Raw genomic sequence first — 19,053 nt, forward strand, 5'->3', positions numbered from 1 at the left:
AACTATAACAAAGAAGAGAATGAACATATATTTTTTTCATATATGAGAGAACATCTGATTTAATTTGGAAAAGTCAGTTTGACTTGGAATTTCCTTTTTTTCTTTATAGGGAAGAAGTGTGCTTCACTAGTCTGCTGGAGTGGTTTGAAATTCAGCAAGCATGTAAATATGCTTGATAAAGTATGCTTAGTTCCAAAGAACGCTTTTGATGAGGTTCTTTCCCAAGGCTATTGGGGTCAAGAAAGAAGGTCTCTAATAAATTAATGACTGATTAAAGATGAGAAATGGAGTTAAGAATAAATGATTTGTTTTCACAATAGTTAGGGGACTGGGTTACCAGAGGAGTTCCGTAGGGATCAGAGCTGGTCGATACATTAACAGATGACCTGAAAAAAAGGGTGTTCTATTAAGAACAAAGGAACAGATAGATATAAACCCTGCTTCAAGAGTACAGGTTCCTCTGCTACAACCTGGTGGAGGGTGGAAAGGTATTCTAGTAGAAAAATCACTGCACACCTGCCTATGCTCTTTCTCTATGCTCCTGATCAATGTTGAAGACAAGAATGATCAGGGTAGACTTCTTGTCTGCTCAAGTGCTCCTTCCAGTAAGTAGACAAGATTCTAGTCTGTACGTGTCCACCGTGTTTTTGCTTTTGGTAAGTTAATTTACTAAGTGAAGTACTTGAGAAAACTGAATTTTAAAATGTGCAATGAAAATTGTTTCTGGAAAGCTGCTTCTGTATTAACTGGAAAAGGCCTTAACTCCAAAGTTAATTCTAAAATTTGGGCTCATTCAATTTGGAAAAAGAAATGTACCATGTGATATTATCAGAATAACCCCAGCAACTCCAAGTTCAGTTATTCACTGAAGGCTCATGAAACCATTTAGAGACAAAGACATTATCTCTGCCTTTCACCATAGCTTCTGTGAAGGTTCTGTCATCGGGAACATACAGAAGTGATGGAGAATGTGGGGGTCCCTGGTCATTTCTGAACTTTAGACAGATGTCTTTGCTTTCTGCGCACAGAAGACCATCTATCACTAGTCTGTGAAATGATGACCATCTCCATACAAGTAACCCGAAACTCTATTTGAAGGCAGCTTGTTAGTGTTTTTAATAGCATTGTGACTACTCATTTACTCAAAGGAGAAGATCTTGCTTCACTGAAAGTGGAAACTAATAGAAAGTGGAAATTAGATGATTTTAGAAACAGATTTGGGAGACTACAGCAAGATGTGGAGGAGTAGTAGGTTGTTACAGATTTTGCTGAGCTTCAGTGCAAACATCCCTTTGTTTACTCTTTATTACTTCATTTCATTTTCATTACTAATTTATTGATAACTTGAATGGCCAACGACTTGCTTATTTACAAAAGAGAAGGAAGTCAATATATCAAGATAAGATGTGCTGCAAAGAGTTATAAAGCATTGCACATATAAATGATCCTATTATAAAAGTTTTGTCTTTGTGTGTTATATACATGAGTTCTTTTTTTCCCTCACTTTTCAATTAATTCAAAATGTGTTAGATTAACAACTATGCATGTTTAAAATGGATGTTATTTGTATTTCAGTTCCAATTGTAAGATTCATTTTTTAATATTTCCTCATTGATTTCCCTTCAGTTACAGGTATTTAACAAAGACAGCCAGTATACCTGGTTGTCTTTAGATGTTACAAAGACATCTGAATATACCATATAATCAGAGCAGTACAAATAGTCTGTTTTTAATTATTATCATTGCAACACAAAAACACTTTCCCCCAAACTATTTATTTTAAGGAGTTTGAGAGCAATATGTGCTGCAAACAGATTCAAGTGATGACCAGGATATGCTATTATATATCTGTTAAAAAAAAGGTTTTGTTTCATTACAGCACTAAAAATGTTGGCCTTTGAATACATAAAGAGTAGAAGAAAACTGCTTGTTATGTTTGGTGTACTTAATTTTCTTCCAACTGTAAATACATATGTTTCTAGAATATGTTTAAAAAACTCTGTTTTTGGGTTGTGAAAAGTCACAAAGAGTGAATTTACAGTGAACAGAGCAACTATGAGTGATACAGTCATGATGTATGAACTTGAATAGATGAACTGGGTAATTTACTACTGTTAATATTACCTCTATAAGTTTATACCCATGCTGCTTCTTGTACTGCAGTTCTCTAGTGAAAGTCAAGAGGCCTCTTTAGAGAACAGCTTCATTACATGTTGCGGGAAGAGGATATAATTTAAAACATAATTTTAAAATTATGTTTGAATTCACATTCATACACAAAACCATAGATAAGAGCCTACATTACCAGTGAATGAGTATCATCTTTAGAGAAAGTGGCAGACAGTTGTTGATGCTGGCATCATTCTGATGTTTTGAGCTGCAAAAAAAAGCTCTTATCTAGCTAGGAACCCAGTGATAGCACATGGTGTCATGGTCTTGGGAAGGGAAAGGGGGCTATGTATAGGGATACCTTTTCTTCCTTTAAGAGCTGGAGTAATTGGCAGGTTATTGGTGAAGTAGGTTCAAGCGCTCCTTTAGTTTCCAGGAGTTTAATCAACATCACGGATTTGGACTGAACATTTTCTAAGCCCTGTTATTAAGAAAGTTTTGAGTGTATTAAAATAAGTCCCGGTTTTTAACTTTCACAATTTGCTTATGACTAGTATTCTCTTTTATTTGATTACAATCACAGATGAGATAATACATGATCCTTGCATATGTTTTTTATTCGTTTCTCTAAATATATGTAAAATAAGAGAGCCTTTTCTTTTTGCCCAGGGTATCTAGAGAGTTGTTTCCCTTTATAAAATAAAGATGAAAGGGCCTTGTAAAAAGATGTATTTTTACATCTTTTTTAGTTCTTATCCAAACTGGCATTGTAATACTTCACCTGCTCACAAACAGTCATGCGTTTCTCTTCACATCACCCCAGTGAGGTTTGGAAATGCTGGGTTATGTTTTACAAGCCAAAGAGACAGAGACTGAGAAAAGACCTTTTTTCCTTTTTTTTTTTTTTTTTCCCCAAGTGAGGTGGAAACTGAACAAAGATTTGAGCTGAGGGCTGCCGCGTCCTCTGCTTTAAGATGATTGCTTCTCTTTACCAATTAATGAATTTATTCACTACTTCTCTGAAAGTGTATATTGGAACTCATGCATAGTGTGGAGGCATGTGCCTCACACAATTTATGTATATTTATATATGTATATTTTTATCATCTGTACTCACCAAATAAGACTTGAAATTACATGTGAGATTCAGATGTCACAGAGGTTTTGATTCTAATCAGCTATATAAAATCCTGAAAGTCATCTGGGATGCCCCAGAGTGCCTAAGATATTTCCTTATGCCTGAAAGGTCTGAGACAGGATATGCAGAGAGACCTTTGCCCATGTAGACTGGCTGCTGGAGTCAAAATAGGCAACTCAGAAGGCACTTGGAAGAGATACAGTTGTCCAAGCATAAGTGTATGAAGTCATATTAAGCAACTGTATCCTGACCTACCTCCTGTGTTTAGATAACTAAACAACATCCTAGAACAACATCCTCATGTTCAATTCATTACGTAAATTCAAAATCCTTTGTTTACTGACAAGCAATTAGTCTTCTGCTTATATCTGATCCATTTAAAACTCTCCCATCTGAATTATTTCAAAGACACTTGAAAAGCAGGTTACAGCTTTTAAACACGTCTGAGAACTGCCAATAAAACAACCAGCAAAGAACCATGTATATCACAGAATTAGCACAGCTGTCTCCCACCCATGCTGTTTACATGCTGGATTTAGTAGCCTGTCAGAAGTTGCTCTTAAACAGACTAATTATTTGCAATTGTAAAAGCACTAACTTGGAATGAAGCCTTACTAGATCTTGCCCTCCTTAGTTAAAAATGTCATGCAATATAAATGAATTATGGAATTCAATTACAGAATTTCAGTTTGTATTTAGACTTGAACCCCAGATTTTCTCTTGATTGTATGAGTCATTTCATGTCTTTTTACTTCATTTCATCCATTACTGGAATAATGTCATGGGAAAAGTCTGCACAGTTTCTCTGAGCAATCAGATTAAATGTGATTGCTTATGTCTGTTTGAACAAGTAACAGCACTTCCTGAATTTCAGTGTGTTCATTTTCAAAATGCATATAATCATACTGTAAAGATATTAGCTGGCAAATGGATTCATTAATGGCAGCAAAGCCATGATAAAAGCGGGAAAAAAATGTTTCAAGTTTTAAGTATATTTTAGCAAGCTTCAGAGCACCTTGCTGGTAGAGAGGGCTTAAAATTGATACAATGGATAAAATGAAGATGCCTTCAGTTAAGTTAAAAGTAGTCCTGTTGAGGTGAAGAGTGCTATTGGAGCTTCAAGATCAGCATAAATTTAAAGCTGAATATTTAAAGTAAGCCAGATGCACCCCATTGCTTGAAATGCTCCTGCATGTAAGGCAGCATGATAAATGAGGAGAAAGTTCAGCAGATTTGTCATGGCCCATGGGAGGCCAAGGAAGCTGCTGTGGTAAGTACGGATGAGGAAGGATTTGTAGGGTGTCTTTGCTCCTAAGGATTTTCAAAATAAATGAAGACATTCTTTTAAGTATCCAGGAAATATAGTGACTTTATAGAAGCATTTATGTGTCTGCCATATGCAGGGAGACACTCTGGGCATACAGGTATAGAGTCAGGAAAACCAAAACCCTTCTGGAGTTGAATCTGGTAAGGGGCAAACAGGGCAATAAAAAAGGTTTCTACAAGTACACAAACAAAAGAAAGATAGAGAAAAATGTGGACCTGCTGCAACATGGAGCAGAGGTCCTGATGACAAAGGACATGGAAAAGGCTAGGTACTCAATGCCTTCTTCACTTCAGTCTTTACCAACAAGACCACCCTTCAGGAATTCCAGGCCCCTGAGACCCCGAGGAGAAGTCAGGAGCAAGGAAGACTTATCTTTGGTGGAGGAGGATCAAGTTAGGGAACACTTGAACAAACTGGACATACAAAAGTACATGGGGCCTGAAGGGACCAGTGAGTGCTGAGGGAGCTGGCCCATGTTGTTGAAAGACCACTCTTGATTACCTTTGAAAAGTTGTGGCAACCGGGGGAAATTCCTGAGAACTGAAAGAAAGCAGTTGTCACCTCTCTCTATTAGAAGCAAGATCCAGGGAACTACAGGTCAGTCATCATCACCTGGATCCCTGGGAAGGTGATGGACCTAATACTCATGGAAACTATTTCTTAGACTAACCTGCTAGCCTTCCACAATGAGATAATGTGTTTTATGGGCGAGGGGAGAGCATCTCCCCAGAGATAATCTCACCTCTTTTCTCTGTGTGATGTTGGTCAGTAAAGCCTTGAGAGTAGGCCTGCACCAGCAATGAAGTGTACACACAACTGAGAGAGGGGCTTTTCACCTACACTCTTCCTCTGGGGCCATGTAGAGGGAGAAGGCATGAGAAGATGCAGTGCAGGCTAAATTTGTGGGAAATGCTAACCTGAAGTAGCTTCCCAGTGGCTGTATTCATTTCTTCAGATGAGAAACTCTCTGAAGTCTAACTTCCTCCCACACAGCAGTGCTTTACTTGTTCATACTCCCATGCTATATAAATAATCCCTTTAGTATTTATTGCTTCTTCATCCTATGATCTCTCTGAATATTGTGATTAATTTTCTTAACCAGAATATGCCAAGCAAGCAAGGGCCACAGACTTAGCAGAGGAATTTCCTTATTCAAGAAGGATACAGAGCAGCACAAAAAGTTCATAGAATCATAGAATCACAGAATCACAATGGTTGGAAAAGACCTTCAAGATCATCAAGTCTAACCATAAATCCATCACCCCAATGCCTGCTAAAACATGTCCCAAAGTGCCTCATCTACACATTTCTTGAACACTGCCATGGACAATGATTCTACCATTTCCTTGGGCAGCCTTTTCCAATGCTTGACTACTCTTCCCGTGTAGAATTTTTTCCTAATATCTAACATGAGTCTCCCCTGGTGCAGTTCTGATAATATAGCATCTTTTTGCCACTGTGGTCCTGGAGGACTGAGGATCTGTACAAAGATCTTCTCTATTCTAATCTGAAAGTACCATCTTAGGGAAAAATTGCCTTGCAGAACCTTCTGAAACAACAAAGATATTCGAAATGCAGACCTCTGGGTCTTGTAACTGTGATACAGCCATATCCATACAGAAGGAAGAACTAAGCAACTCACTGTTATCATATTTTGCCATTACAGGATTCCCAGCAGGAGAACTGCAGAAGCCCTTCTTTTGGGGAACAGAGTATCCAAGGTAAGTAGTGCACAAGGGAAACTCACAGCTGGAAATGAGGGTTAAGAGGGAAAAGTTTTAGAAATAAATATAGAATGGATAAAAAAAATACACAACTAAAGATGACGACTAGTTATAGACCATTAGTAGTACTGTGCTGTCATTGTGTAGGAAAAGCTTGGCCCCTGAGTATGTGTCATTCCCTGCAGTGTGCTACTTCTCCTATTGAGAAGTCAGACTCAGAAGGCTGCTATTCTGTGTGATAACTTTCCTTACCTTTGGGAACTGTATGTGCTGCTGTTGTCTTAAACTGATGACTGATTTCTCTCAGGAATTGGTAATTAAGTGCATCTGAGTGGAAGTGTTTCAATTCTATAGCAAGCAGAAGCAGCAGTGTGCACATGGCAGGTATTAAAAGGAATTGTAAATCAGGTAACCAGCACTCTTCAAGGGAACTGAATACCCTGAGACAGGTATTATCAGTTTATTGTTTGCTTTCTGCTAAAATCTAAACCTAACATTCAGGCTACTCCTATGCTGTTGAGGTGCGTGAGAATATCTCCATGTGTGTAAGTGGTTGCCTGAGCAGCCCCATGTGCTGTTCTAGCGGAAGAATAATTATAGGTCACCTTTAGTTAATTTTGAAAAATCACTGCTTTCATGCAGTTCAATAAATTTAAGTATTAGGGAAGGAGAAGATTACAAAAAGTCTCAGACAACAGTTTCTGAAAGTTTTTTTTACAGTTATGCAAAGCCAGCAATTAGTGAAACACATCCTTAATATATCTGTTTAATTTTTTTTAAAAAAGAACAATTTGCATTTGCCATTGTCAAATCTGGAAATGTCCATGTCAACAGGAAATTTGGCAGTATTTGTAAAGAGATGCACTCAATTTAGGAACAAATGAATTTGCATTCAAAGAGAATTCTGATGAGCCAGGTGATTTTAAGTGGTAATTAGGTGAAGAAGAAAGTTCTTACTAGGTAAAGAGAACTTCTTTTCTGCTGTCATTATTACAGACCTGCCTCTAGCTTTGCTTTCTGAAGAGATTTATCTGTAACTTGACCTTCTGCCATAATGATAAAATTGCGGTTCTTTCAAAGAATCATGCTTTGCTCATTTCTCTTCCTTAAAGGTTACCTTAACTTAAATTGGTTTTGCTTGCATACTTTTCAAAAAGAAATTTGGTAAACAAAGAAGGCTGTTTTATATCAGACAATAGATTGCTTTTGTCCTTGAAATATTCTGGCTGTTTTCTGTCTATTTAAACAGTACATGGCACTGGAATTAAAAAAAAAAAATCAAAAAAAATAATTAGTACTTGTTGAAAAAACAGGTTTAGCAAATATTTCATATTTAGTGGTGTTTTAGTGTCCAGTTCCAGCATAGCCTCTTTAAAATCAGCTGCACTTATTTGCTTAAAGGGAAGATGAGTTATCACTTTACACATCAGTGCACAAAAGAAAACACCGTTCAAATGCCGTCATTCATAGTTCAGTATGCCTTCAATGCCAGGCATACTGAAATTAAGACTTCAAACTACCTGAATCAGTAGCTTCCCTAACATCCTCTGAGCTTTCCTACTCCTGGAAGGTTCCTTGCTAACCTGGTACCTGTGGGACTAACCCTGGTCCTCCTCATCTCCATCCAGCTGGAAAGGAAAAGCCTGGCAGAGCCGGCAAAAACACTGCAGTGCTGAACGAAGAAGTCAGAGGGGTTTGCAGAAGGAATGGCCAAAATTCACGCAAAGCTTCACCCCAGCTGGGGAGGTTCGAGGAGTGCCTGGACATCCCCTGCCCACCATTGGCCAAAGAGGTTTAAGGGCCACGGGGAGGTGGATGGAGTTGCCAGGAGGAATGGTGCTAACATTGGGCACCCTTGGGATGCACCTGACTGAACATGTTGTTACCATGGATATAAAATTGATTCTGGGCTGCTCCCTAGGCTTTAGAGAAAAATAAGACATACCTAGCTATAGGGCTTAAGTTAAGGGACCTCTTTGCATGTTTTGTGCCATTCCTTTTGTACTTTTCCAGCTGCAAAAGATCCTGTGTGACCATTTTACTTCAGATGTGGAAAGCAAGTCTACAGTGCATTTAGTGTGGATAATTATCACTGTGTGCTACACAAGATTACAAATTTGTCACACAAAAAAGATGGTATTTCCATTGCTGAAATGTATAATTTTAACAAGCGTTTTTAATGAAGGTTGCAGTAGTACCGGGGGAAAAAAAAACAGTAGGGAAGATTTTATCACATGCAAATTACCTTTCAGGAAGAAAAAAAAGGAAGTGAAGAATTATTATAGGAATAGGGGGAATTAAATCATATTATACTTTTTGGGCATGACTGGGATGAGCAATTAGCATGTTATGGATCATTAAGTCCAATAATAACACGTTACTTCAAAATCCTCAGCCTCTTCTCCTATTTTAATACAATGTGTTAGAAATACCCTAAGTTACTTTGAGGTACGGCATCTCAATAACTAAAACCATTAGAGTCACAGAGAGCAATCTAACAAGTGGAAGATGTGTTTAGTGGATAGTGCCCCTTCCTCCCACCAGCCACTTCATTCGATACCAGAAAAAAGAATCTTTCCCTTGTTCATTTCTCTTTCTCCCAAACATGTGTTTATTCAGATGTAACCAGGAGAATATAATTCAGCATCAAACAGGAATACAAAGTATTTCTTATGGTTCTTCAGTGCATTAGATATGACAGTAGATCATGTCCTGTTTCTGCATAGGTGAAAGGAAACCATGATCTCTCTTTTGAAACCTGGATGGAGTTCTGGTTAATGCTCCACAAACTAGAGTTAGTCATTTGCAAGTCTATTTGCTGCGTGACAGAGAAGGAGGATTAGAGCTGAAATGACACAGGCTCACTGCAACTTTGATCTATGCTTGTTTTGCTTGTTTTGTTTTGTTTTAATGATTACGCCAAGAGAATAATTTCACCTATGGCTTTGTCCTGTTCTCAGAATATGCATAATTAGCTAGAAGAGACATTCTGGAGCAGAGATGATGCTAATCAGGGATTTGGCTAGAAGAGTGAACCACTGTTCTGCTTTACAAGGTTTTACATTAAAGTTTGTTTTTTAAACAAATGAAAATTTCAAATTCAGACTTTAAGACAAAATTTTGTAGGTATTATTCTTACATCATTTCCTCCACTCCGTTCCCCCCCTCCCAGTTATATAAAAAAATAACATTCTTTCCTCAGGAAGGAGGACATCTTCTGTCTTCTGTACTTTGATGTTCATGAGTATGGATGTTTTCTAAAAGAAAATACTTCTCTGTGTTACAGGTCTCTAAGCTATGGTGCCATCGGGGTAATTGTTGGCCATGAGTTTACTCACGGATTTGATAGCAATGGTGAGTATTTGTCCATATTTTGATAACTATATTTTAAGGAGTTAATGGTTTAGAAAGATGGCTTGTATATTTTCCAAAAAATGATGTGCAAGGAAAATTCAGATTTCTTTTAAATTATTTATTTATATACACTCTTGGTTGCCTGAGCTTTTTTTTTTTTTTTTTTTTTTTTTTTTCCCGGTCAGGAATGCCACATTGTTGATACTTTTTCTTTATTTTCCAGAAAGTATGGAAACTAAATCTTCACAACTAACTGTCTAGAAGGGGATGGGAGTCACAAAGAAATCCATTATACCTAATAAAAATCATTTCTAAGAAATCTTTTCATTTCAGTATTGACATTTTAAAATAAAAATATATTAAAATATTAAAATTCAAACTTGAATAAAAACATATTGCAAAATTTAAAGAAAAGAAGAACTGCTCAGAAAGCGTCAAAACACACTTTGTTAGCTTTCCTGTAATATTGGGTGGGCTGGGGCATTCCCACCAACTAACTTTGACTACTTCACTGACGTACTGTGTAAAGGAGAGCTCCCTTTAGAGAGAGAGACAACCTCCTCCAGAGAGCAATTCTCAGTGTCTAACTGATCTCCTGTTCTGACTCACCAGCTAGAAGAAGCTCTCTCCACTGAATACATTAAGGAAAAAGAGGCTTTTAGCTCAGTGCCTAAATAGAGTTAGATTGTGTATGGTACATTACTTTTAATACCTGTTAAAAATAAAACTTGCATCCTACTGGCACTGTTCACTAAAGTTTTGGGTTGGGTGAGTGAACACTCCCTAAAGGAAAAATGTTTCTTCACAAGCTTACACTTGCCCTATAACTTCCACATCCTACAGCTTGTTGTGTAGCAAGTGCATCCATGTATTTGATGGATAGTTTGATAAAATCAGTTTCTGGAACTAGGCCCTTTTAGTGAGGTTGTTACAAGACATGAGTAATGGCTAATTTCTTCATCCTACAGCATGATGTGGAGGCCCTGGAGCTGTAGGTCTCAGTGCTGACCTATATTCCCAAAAGGCTGGTAATGAAGTCTTAACTAGTATGTTGGTTCAGTAATATGGAAACAAGACATGTCAGGACTCTTTTGGAGAGCAGGTTAGCTGTCCATGCAGATGCAGCCTTGCTCTGTGATTTGATTCGTCTTTATGACTCCAGAAGTAGGAAACAGACAGACATATAATAGCAATTACAAAAGCATTGAAGACATTTTAAGCCATCCTTTTCCCCTTTTTTCCCTGAAATGTACTGTCTTGTCTACATGGAGGCACTCTCTAGAGATACATATTTTTTCTGTGCTTGGAAAGTAAGAGCCTAGCCCAACTGGTAGTGGTCGGCTCTGACAGTCACTTTTAGGTTCCTGCTCTGACTCGCTGTAGAGATGATGGAGATCAAATGCTCTTCAATAAACCAGGCAGAGCAAGGACCTACTCTCCCATGAGCTGTTACTGTAAGCACCAGACTGGGGAATGTGATGTATATATTCTTCTTGCTTCCATGAACATGGTTCAAATGTTCTGTTTTTGTTCTAGGGTGAAAAATGGGAAGTTCAGCCATTTTCTAGTTTTTTTGATTTTTTTTCTGGTCAGGTGCATAATTAAGTAATAATAAATGACTTTTCCAGTTTACAGAATCAAAGACATATGGGCTGCAGATGAAAAATACAATTGTGCTTACAGGACAGCTCATGTGCTTGTTGCACTGTATGATTATAAGATGTACTATAGTACTCATTAGTCATTGCAATTTTATTATAAAAATGGAAAATATGGCAGTAAGTGGAATACCAGCTTTTTATCAATGGCTTCACTGGCCCTGGATTTTTTCTATTTTTCTTATGCATTTTGCACACACACAAACATATATATTTAGCTCTCATGTTTGTGCAGGTGATATATTCTAAAATGGGAAAAGTATATTTTTCCAACAGGAGGGTTTGTTTTCTTTCCTTTTTTCTTTCTTTTCTTTTTTTTTCTTTCTTTCTTTCTTTCTAGGTCGGAAGTATGATAAAGATGGAAATTTAGACCCTTGGTGGACAACTGAATCTGAAGAAAAATTTAAAGACAAGACAAAATGCATGATTAACCAGTACAGCAATTACTACTGGAAGAGAGCTGGCTTACATGTATGTAAAATATCACTGACTGAAAGCACTGGTTGATTAGAACGTTTGAAGGGATTTTTGTTGGTCCGTTTTTTGTTACTGTTTTTATTTTATTTTTCTTTTTTTTTAATCGTCTGTTCATAAACCCCAACATAGAGGGATTCTTGACTACCAACTTGATTCTCACAACAAATCATTCTTTGGAGATTAATAATTGTGATCAGAATTGTCTGTCACATTTGATTACTCCAATCAAATACCATTCCCCATACACTGCTGACAGGATTAAACTGCTTTTCACCACAACATCATATTGGAAACAGAGGAAGAGGATGAAGTCACTCAAGAGGGCTGATTTAATTGGTATGAGCATATTAAACATCTTCTGAAAGTGAGGTCAGAGATGAGGGCTGAACAGTCATTCTTTTTGAAAAGAAACAAATAGCATGTTTTATAGATCCTTTTGGCAATTCTGCCTGTTATTTATTACTTATTTATTATGGTTATAAAATGGATGCATAAACCTTACATTATTCTACATTCAACTCTATTTCTTCCATGCATGCATGCAGACACAATTTGATCTCAAATGAAGGGAGTATGAAAGCAGTAGCTGAAATAAAAGGACTAAGAAGGAAAAAGCAAGGAAATGGTCTCTTTATTGTCTGTCAGAAATCTGGGCTCCTCTGAAAATGTGCCTATTTTTTCTAAATGAATTTATAAATGAATGATAAATAGGATAAATCCCAGGCCTTCACAAACGAATAGCTGTAGTTCTATTGACTTTTTCTGGAACACACTTTTAGTCTTAATTTTTAGAATAAAACACATATCCCCTCCTACTCAGTTCTAGCCCTTTTACTTGCATTTTAGCATCAGAAATACTTCTTTCCCTTTAATGAATAGAGAGGTTGCCTAACAGTAATTTTAATACTTTCCCTGGGCTGTTTGTATTAGTCTCAGAGATAAAAAGGTCATTTTGCAGTCCAGTGTGAAGTCCAGCAGTTCAGACTTGAAGTACTTCCTGTAGGATAATTTGCAAATAAAAATTCTTCGTCTGATTCCTGAACATCTGCACAAGAAGAATGATCAGCACAAAAATGTCACTTACAGAAGGTCATTAAAACCTCCCCAAGGAAGAGACTGAGTCTTTTCCATGCTTCTGCAATTGGCTTATCCATTTACTTTACTTTCTGTAGTGTCTTTTGAGGTGGAGTAGATCTGAACTTTCCCTTCCAGAATAGTTAGAGTTTTTGGAGTTGGTGGATGGGTTTAACAGTGCAGTCTTTTCACTTGTAAGGCTTTTTTTCTCTTGAAATATGATAGGGGATTTCTATAGGATAACTTTAATAGAATCTCAATATTTTCTGAAATATTTTACAGCTTCTGTATGAAGAGATACATGTGCAAAGAGCTTGCTTTCTTTCCTTTTTTCTTCTTTCATTTATATCTCCAATATTTGTACATTCTGAATTTTGTTCTGTTTTTACCCCTGTAGGAATATTTTATATGGTTCAAGAAACCTATTTATTTTTCCACCTCCTCACTCAGTTTACAATAAAACTGTCTCCAGGAAAGTAGCTTAACGAAAGAAGAAGTGGGTATAGAAATCGCTTCAGAGTACAGTAATCACTTAAAGTCATCTGATAAAATAATGGGTTTATCGTGGTCCTTGCACCTGGCCACAAACAGTCTGCACACAGTAGTCTCAGAAGTTTGACTCAGAGCTGCCTGAGTTTGGTGGGAAGTCCTTTTGAAATAATCTGAGGCCACTGATGATCTAAACCAGAGTAATTCATGAACCTACTCCAATCAAAAATTTGGAGTAGGTAGGCCAGAAGCAAAGCTGGTATACATCTGTATGTGTCTCCTGGTGTCCCAGCACCTTTTCTCCTTCCCATCTTCACTTCCATCCTCTTGTAAGGAAGGGGGGACTGGGAGGAAAGACGTACGCTCTTCTCTAACGCCTCCATGTCTTTGCTCTTACACCATGTCAAATGAGGTGCCTTGGGTCTGGTTCAGGTGTGCACTGAGTGCTGAGGCTGGGGGCTTCTGGGGCCCCTTTACCTTTCCTGCCCCATTTTCCTCTCTTTTACCCTCCTGACCCTGACCCCAACTCGCTGTGCTCATCCCCTGTGACACAGGAGGACCAGTCAGCAGATAATTTGCAGACCAGCACTGACCTTCTCAGCTCTGCTTGAAACTGTACTCCATTACATTGCTTGTTCAAGGGACAGCAGAGCATAAAACTGCCTAATTACAAATGCAGTTTGATACTGCAAAGACCCCAGCAGGCCGTGTGATCAGAGGTCATGCAGCACTTCACAGAAATGAGGGTTTTCTTCGTAATGATATTGCATTTTGTAATAGTGGGAGATTGGCTTTTTCAGAAAGCTGAGATAGCACTGCTTCTCCAAATATATTCTCGTTGCCAATGCCTTTGCTGCTGGAATCAATACCAGGGAAAAAGGTAAAAGCAACATGAATCTCCTTTGTAGTTTTTTTTTCTTTTTTTCAGAGCACTGAATACCAATTTCAATTCTCTCCATGACAGTTTTTTTTTTTTAAATTATGCTGTTTTATTTTATAACTTAAAAGTTATTGTAGCTTCCTAGTAGCACATGAAGAAAGAGTTATGTAGAGAAATAAATAAAACTTCTCAAATAAAAGTTTAAGAATTGGATCTCACATGCAACCACAGAAAGACAGGCTTGAAGGAAAATTATTGATGCCCAGATAAAAGATCAGGGACAGGATTCTTGAGGATTCTTGATATCTATTGCATTTTGTGCTACTGAGATCGAGGCCAAGAGCCAGGCTAACTCATCACAGAGAATTGTTTACTGACAGTTTTCACATTGAAAACCGATTTTCCTTACCAGAGATATGATTGCTGAAACTGGCTGAGGTTGTCTTCACCTTGTTTTATTTTTCCCCTGTCTCTTGAAGTTGATCAAAAAGGAAGTTCAGAAACAGGTCAAATGACTGATGTTCTTTCATTCTGTCAGGTAAAAGGCAAGAGGACTTTGGCAGAAAACATTGCAGATAATGGAGGTTTGCGAGAGGCTTTCAGGGTAAGTAGATGAAAAATGGCTGAAACACACTTTTGCCTTTTTCTTTTTTCTTATAAAAAAGAAGTGGTTAGGCTCCATGTCAGTGAAGGGCACTTGCTGTCTCTCTCTTATCAGGCATACAGGAGATGGATTGCAGAGAAGAGAGGAGGAGAGGAAGAACCTCTATTGCCAGGGCTTGAGTTCACAAACAACCAGCTTTTCTTTCTGAGTTATGCCCATGTGAGTAATACAAATGTGTTCCAAGTGCACATCTATTAACCTGCACAATATATGGTGTGGAGACGAGACTGCCTTGCTTTAACTATCTATACCAACTAAACCCAGACTTTTAAGGGTATAATTAGAGACTTTTTTTCCCCGAGGTGATTACTTCTTTTCCCTTTCTCTTTGTGTCCTCCTCTATCTCTCCATGGTACCAGAACTTCAGAAATTATTCTTGTTCTTGCATTGTGTTGTCATGGCAGCTTGCTTTCCTCTTGCTGCTTCCCTCCATGGCTAAGTCTTCTTGCACCTACAGACTCATTTAATATCTTCTCTTTGAAGTTTCCTGTTTTTGTGGGGCTTCCAAGATACAGCAGTTTCTCACCACTCTACACACTCCTGTTGCAAGTGTCCCAGTCTCATTTGTTACTGGGCACACTGTTCAGTGAAACTAAGAAGCAGTGAAGAAAACGTTTCTTTTTTTCTCATCTTTGTTTGCTGTATATTAAATATGGGTTGATAAACCTTTGATAGAGAATGCAACTTTTTTTTTTAATAAAAAATGGTGTAGAACAAGGGAGAGATTCAGAAAAGATTTATTTGGTGAACAGTTGGACAAATTCCCTATAGGAGGAGTAAAAGCTGGACTATAAAACTTGGTTGTCTAGTTTAAATGCTGTCTGGCCTTTGTCAATGGGAGACCTTCAACACAGGGGCTTAGGTAATGTAAGGGTTCATTATATGAGGTCTTTTATGCAATAGATATAGCACATTCAGTTTTGCAAATATTATCACCCTTTTTTATGTTCAATTACAGTTGGTCCTAGTATTGTGTATAGGAACAGTAAATTAGGGACCATTGATGGAAACTTGCAAATGGTGTCATTTCAAAAGCAACTGACATTCCAGTACTGAGCAAATGTGTCAGGTAATACAGTTGCAATTCTAGAGATGAGAAGCACCATTGCATTTTACCTTTTATACACATTACATAGCTTTGAGACCAAGAAACATACTTGACAATTATTGAAGCGTGGGATGCTACAGCACAAGCTGAAAAACAATCTTCACCTGTACAGAATCTCAGAAAGGAACTAGCAGAGTGGCTACAATTAAATGATGGGGATGAGTGGGTGGAGAATAGCATTGGGTGAAGATTTGATCCATTAAGTTTTGAAAAACAAGAAAATACACCAACTGCAAAGCTACTAAAGTAAAACAAAATAGAAGATAATGCTTTCTTTCCCTTTTGTGCACTCTATAAGTAATAGGTACCTAAACAACTGTGATATGACATTTTGCTTTATTTACAAAGTCATCTCAAGTAATGTGCCTGTTTCTGCTTTTTATCTTTTATTAGGTAAGATGCAATTCCTTTAGACCAGAATCTGCAAGAGAGCAAATACATATTGGAGCTCACAGCCCTCCTCAGTTCAGGTAGTGCAAATAATGTATTTACTTAGGATACATATAAGATCAATCATTGTAGCACACAAGTGCAGAAATCTAGCATGTTAAGAGGCATTTAATAGCAAACACAAAATTGGAATGTGCTCTTGGCTTAGATTGAAATGGAACTGCTTTTTATTAGCTTATCTTCTGCTATTACAAATACTTGTCTGTAAAAAATGAGAGTCTTGAATTTGCCTTCAAAAACAGCGGAAACAGGACACACGCTGATCTCTGTGCTGTTCTATAATCAAGGTCTGAGTATCTAAAATGTTCCATCTATCTCTCTTTTATTTCCATGCAACTCTAGTTTAGAAGACAATGAATGTTAAAAGTGTCCTTGATTTAATCTGCTTGAGTTCATTAAAAGCTTTAAAGACAGTTCCTTGAATTATATTGGTAATGAGCAGGTAGAAATGCTAAGCACAACGTGCTCTTTAAATCCAGTTTAAGAGTGAACCCCAGCTGGCCTTTTAGAGATGCTCTGCTAAAAGGTGCCATCATAGTCTGGCCTCAACAGTGTCTCTGTGCCTCTCCCCAGGAGGCCCTTGTAACCCCAGATGCACCTGAACCTCAAGAAGGAGAGGCTGAAAAAAGTTTAAAGTCTATGTGAGGAATCTTGAGATTAATTCTCTGCTTTTCTGTGGAGTCTATGTAACCAAGTCTGAGTTATTTCTGATAGGATTCATGTCAGTTAAATTTATGCTACCTGCCCTCATCTAGGTGGCCACATTACCTCCACATTTGTGGAAGGATGTTAGCACCTCCAGGAGGTGATTTGTCTTGTTATAGTGGAAATGTCTGCAATACAATGGATTAACTGCCTGCTGGAGATGCTCACTTCTTCTATTGACTAAAGAGGGAGCCTGGATGCCACCTCCTACATGGCTAAAATTAGGCAACATGAGTCTGTCTTTGTCTCAGTTCTCTCTTATTAAAAAAAAAAAAAGTCAACACTGCTTTCACAGAGGGTCTGTAAGGTTTTTTTCACAAATTGGGAAGGGTAACAGGTACTCTGACATATTCCTGAGACCTAGCTACGCTGAAGTTGAAGATATAGCCACAGCATCTTTAGTGCACCACAACCAACTTTTGAGCAGACTGGGAGAGAAGCGATGAAACTAGAAACATGATGACACAAATTTAATGTAAGCTAGCAATGCAGATGGGTATGATTAGTCTTGTTAGACCTCTGTAGTCTGTAATGAAACATGTGCTGCTATATCTTTACAACACCTGTTAAACCAGCTAGCTTGGGTGCCTGATGTGGTTAGGAATCCACATTCTTATAGCAGCTGAAAATGCTTCATGGCCATGAGAACTGGAATAGCACATTCATCCCCCCACCCCCGCCGTGTGATGTTTTTAATAATTCCTACCCCTGTCAAGATTTTGGTAAAATAACCATCTCTTACCTTTTAAAGTCCACAGATTTATTGAGCTATTTATACATTCTGAATCATCATATAGCTATACTCCTATGAGATGGTGCAAATCATATAGGATTCTGGGAAGCTGGTCATAGAGCATTCATGAGGAAAAATCACATTTAGTTGAAGGAATCAGGTTATGGAAGATACTTCCAAATAACATTAGATGAATCCAGCATCTAGAAAATATAGTTAAAATTTTGTCTTTTTTTTTTGGTGAGATATTCAGCATAAGCTTCTGTTTCAGACCTACAGAGAGACTTTGGTGCCTGTCTATTTTTCCCAGTCATATCAACAGTGCTAAGACGCAATATCTCTTTTGTCCAACTCGGACAACTCTTGCTATCCCAAAATCCCAAACCAGCCTACTAATCATAAAAGAGGGAGAAAGAGTAAAGAATGCATGTCTTGAGCATATGTGTGTACATCTGAGCTAATCACCCTCATAGTCAAAAAAGAATAGGCATTTTGAGGATGTGTATGTATGCCTCATCATTCTGTAGATATGTAAGCTGGATGACTTGGACTCTGCACATACATATTTTTGACTGTCACGGAGCTGAGGGTGACCCATTAGCAGAATTTGCCTAGACTGTAGTACAGTGGGCTGAGTGAGACAGCCCACTCATATTTCACAGTTAATGTGTGGCAATATTAAATTGCCACACATGGATAGAAGAGCCACATTTAGGGATATGCAAATATTTTTTGATTACTACATTTCTGCCTTTATATTTAGTTAACAGTTTTACTAAATCTCTGGTCTTATTTATATTCAATTAACCGATTTTCAGTATTAGCATGTGTTTTATTCATTTTGAAAGGCCCGTTTCAAAGTGAAACCCCCAGCATGGCAGACAGAACTCCCACTAACTTCAGCAGCAGGTCTGCAGGCAGCACGATTGCTGTCCTGGTCCAGGAATAAATATTTGCAACTTTTCTACAATAAAGCTATAAATCTTATTTGAAGCCTAACAACCAGTTGTAATTCTCCTTACAAATCTGACCTTTAGACATTTTTGTACCAGCTGACTGCAGATTTTCTTACCCACAGAAAGTCTAATCAATGTAATAAGAATGTTTTCTACCATGCTGAGCTGTGCTGAGAAGCTGATTGTCTGCAATGGAGAAAAGTGCCT

The 19,053-nt window shown here is 37.8% G+C and overlaps 1 protein-coding gene across 1 annotated transcript in view; it reads left to right on the forward strand.

The window, feature by feature from the left end:
- PHEX (phosphate regulating endopeptidase X-linked) overlaps positions 1-19,053 on the forward strand; it is a 93,831-nt gene that overhangs the window by 73,944 nt on the left and 834 nt on the right. Inside the window, exons 16-21 of the mRNA XM_088532716.1 lie at positions 6,241-6,295; positions 9,585-9,652; positions 11,651-11,781; positions 14,769-14,834; positions 14,949-15,053; positions 16,396-16,472. Of these exons, the coding sequence (XP_088388842.1) occupies positions 6,241-6,295; positions 9,585-9,652; positions 11,651-11,781; positions 14,769-14,834; positions 14,949-15,053; positions 16,396-16,472 (502 nt within the window). The remainder of the gene's footprint in view (positions 1-6,240; positions 6,296-9,584; positions 9,653-11,650; positions 11,782-14,768; positions 14,835-14,948; positions 15,054-16,395; positions 16,473-19,053) is intronic.

Source organism: Tinamus guttatus, unplaced genomic scaffold (assembly GCF_059628265.1).
Source record: "Tinamus guttatus ecotype Peru unplaced genomic scaffold, ASM5962826v1 Tinamus_guttatus_pri_ptg000470l, whole genome shotgun sequence".
Taxonomy (NCBI): domain Eukaryota; kingdom Metazoa; phylum Chordata; class Aves; order Tinamiformes; family Tinamidae; genus Tinamus; species Tinamus guttatus.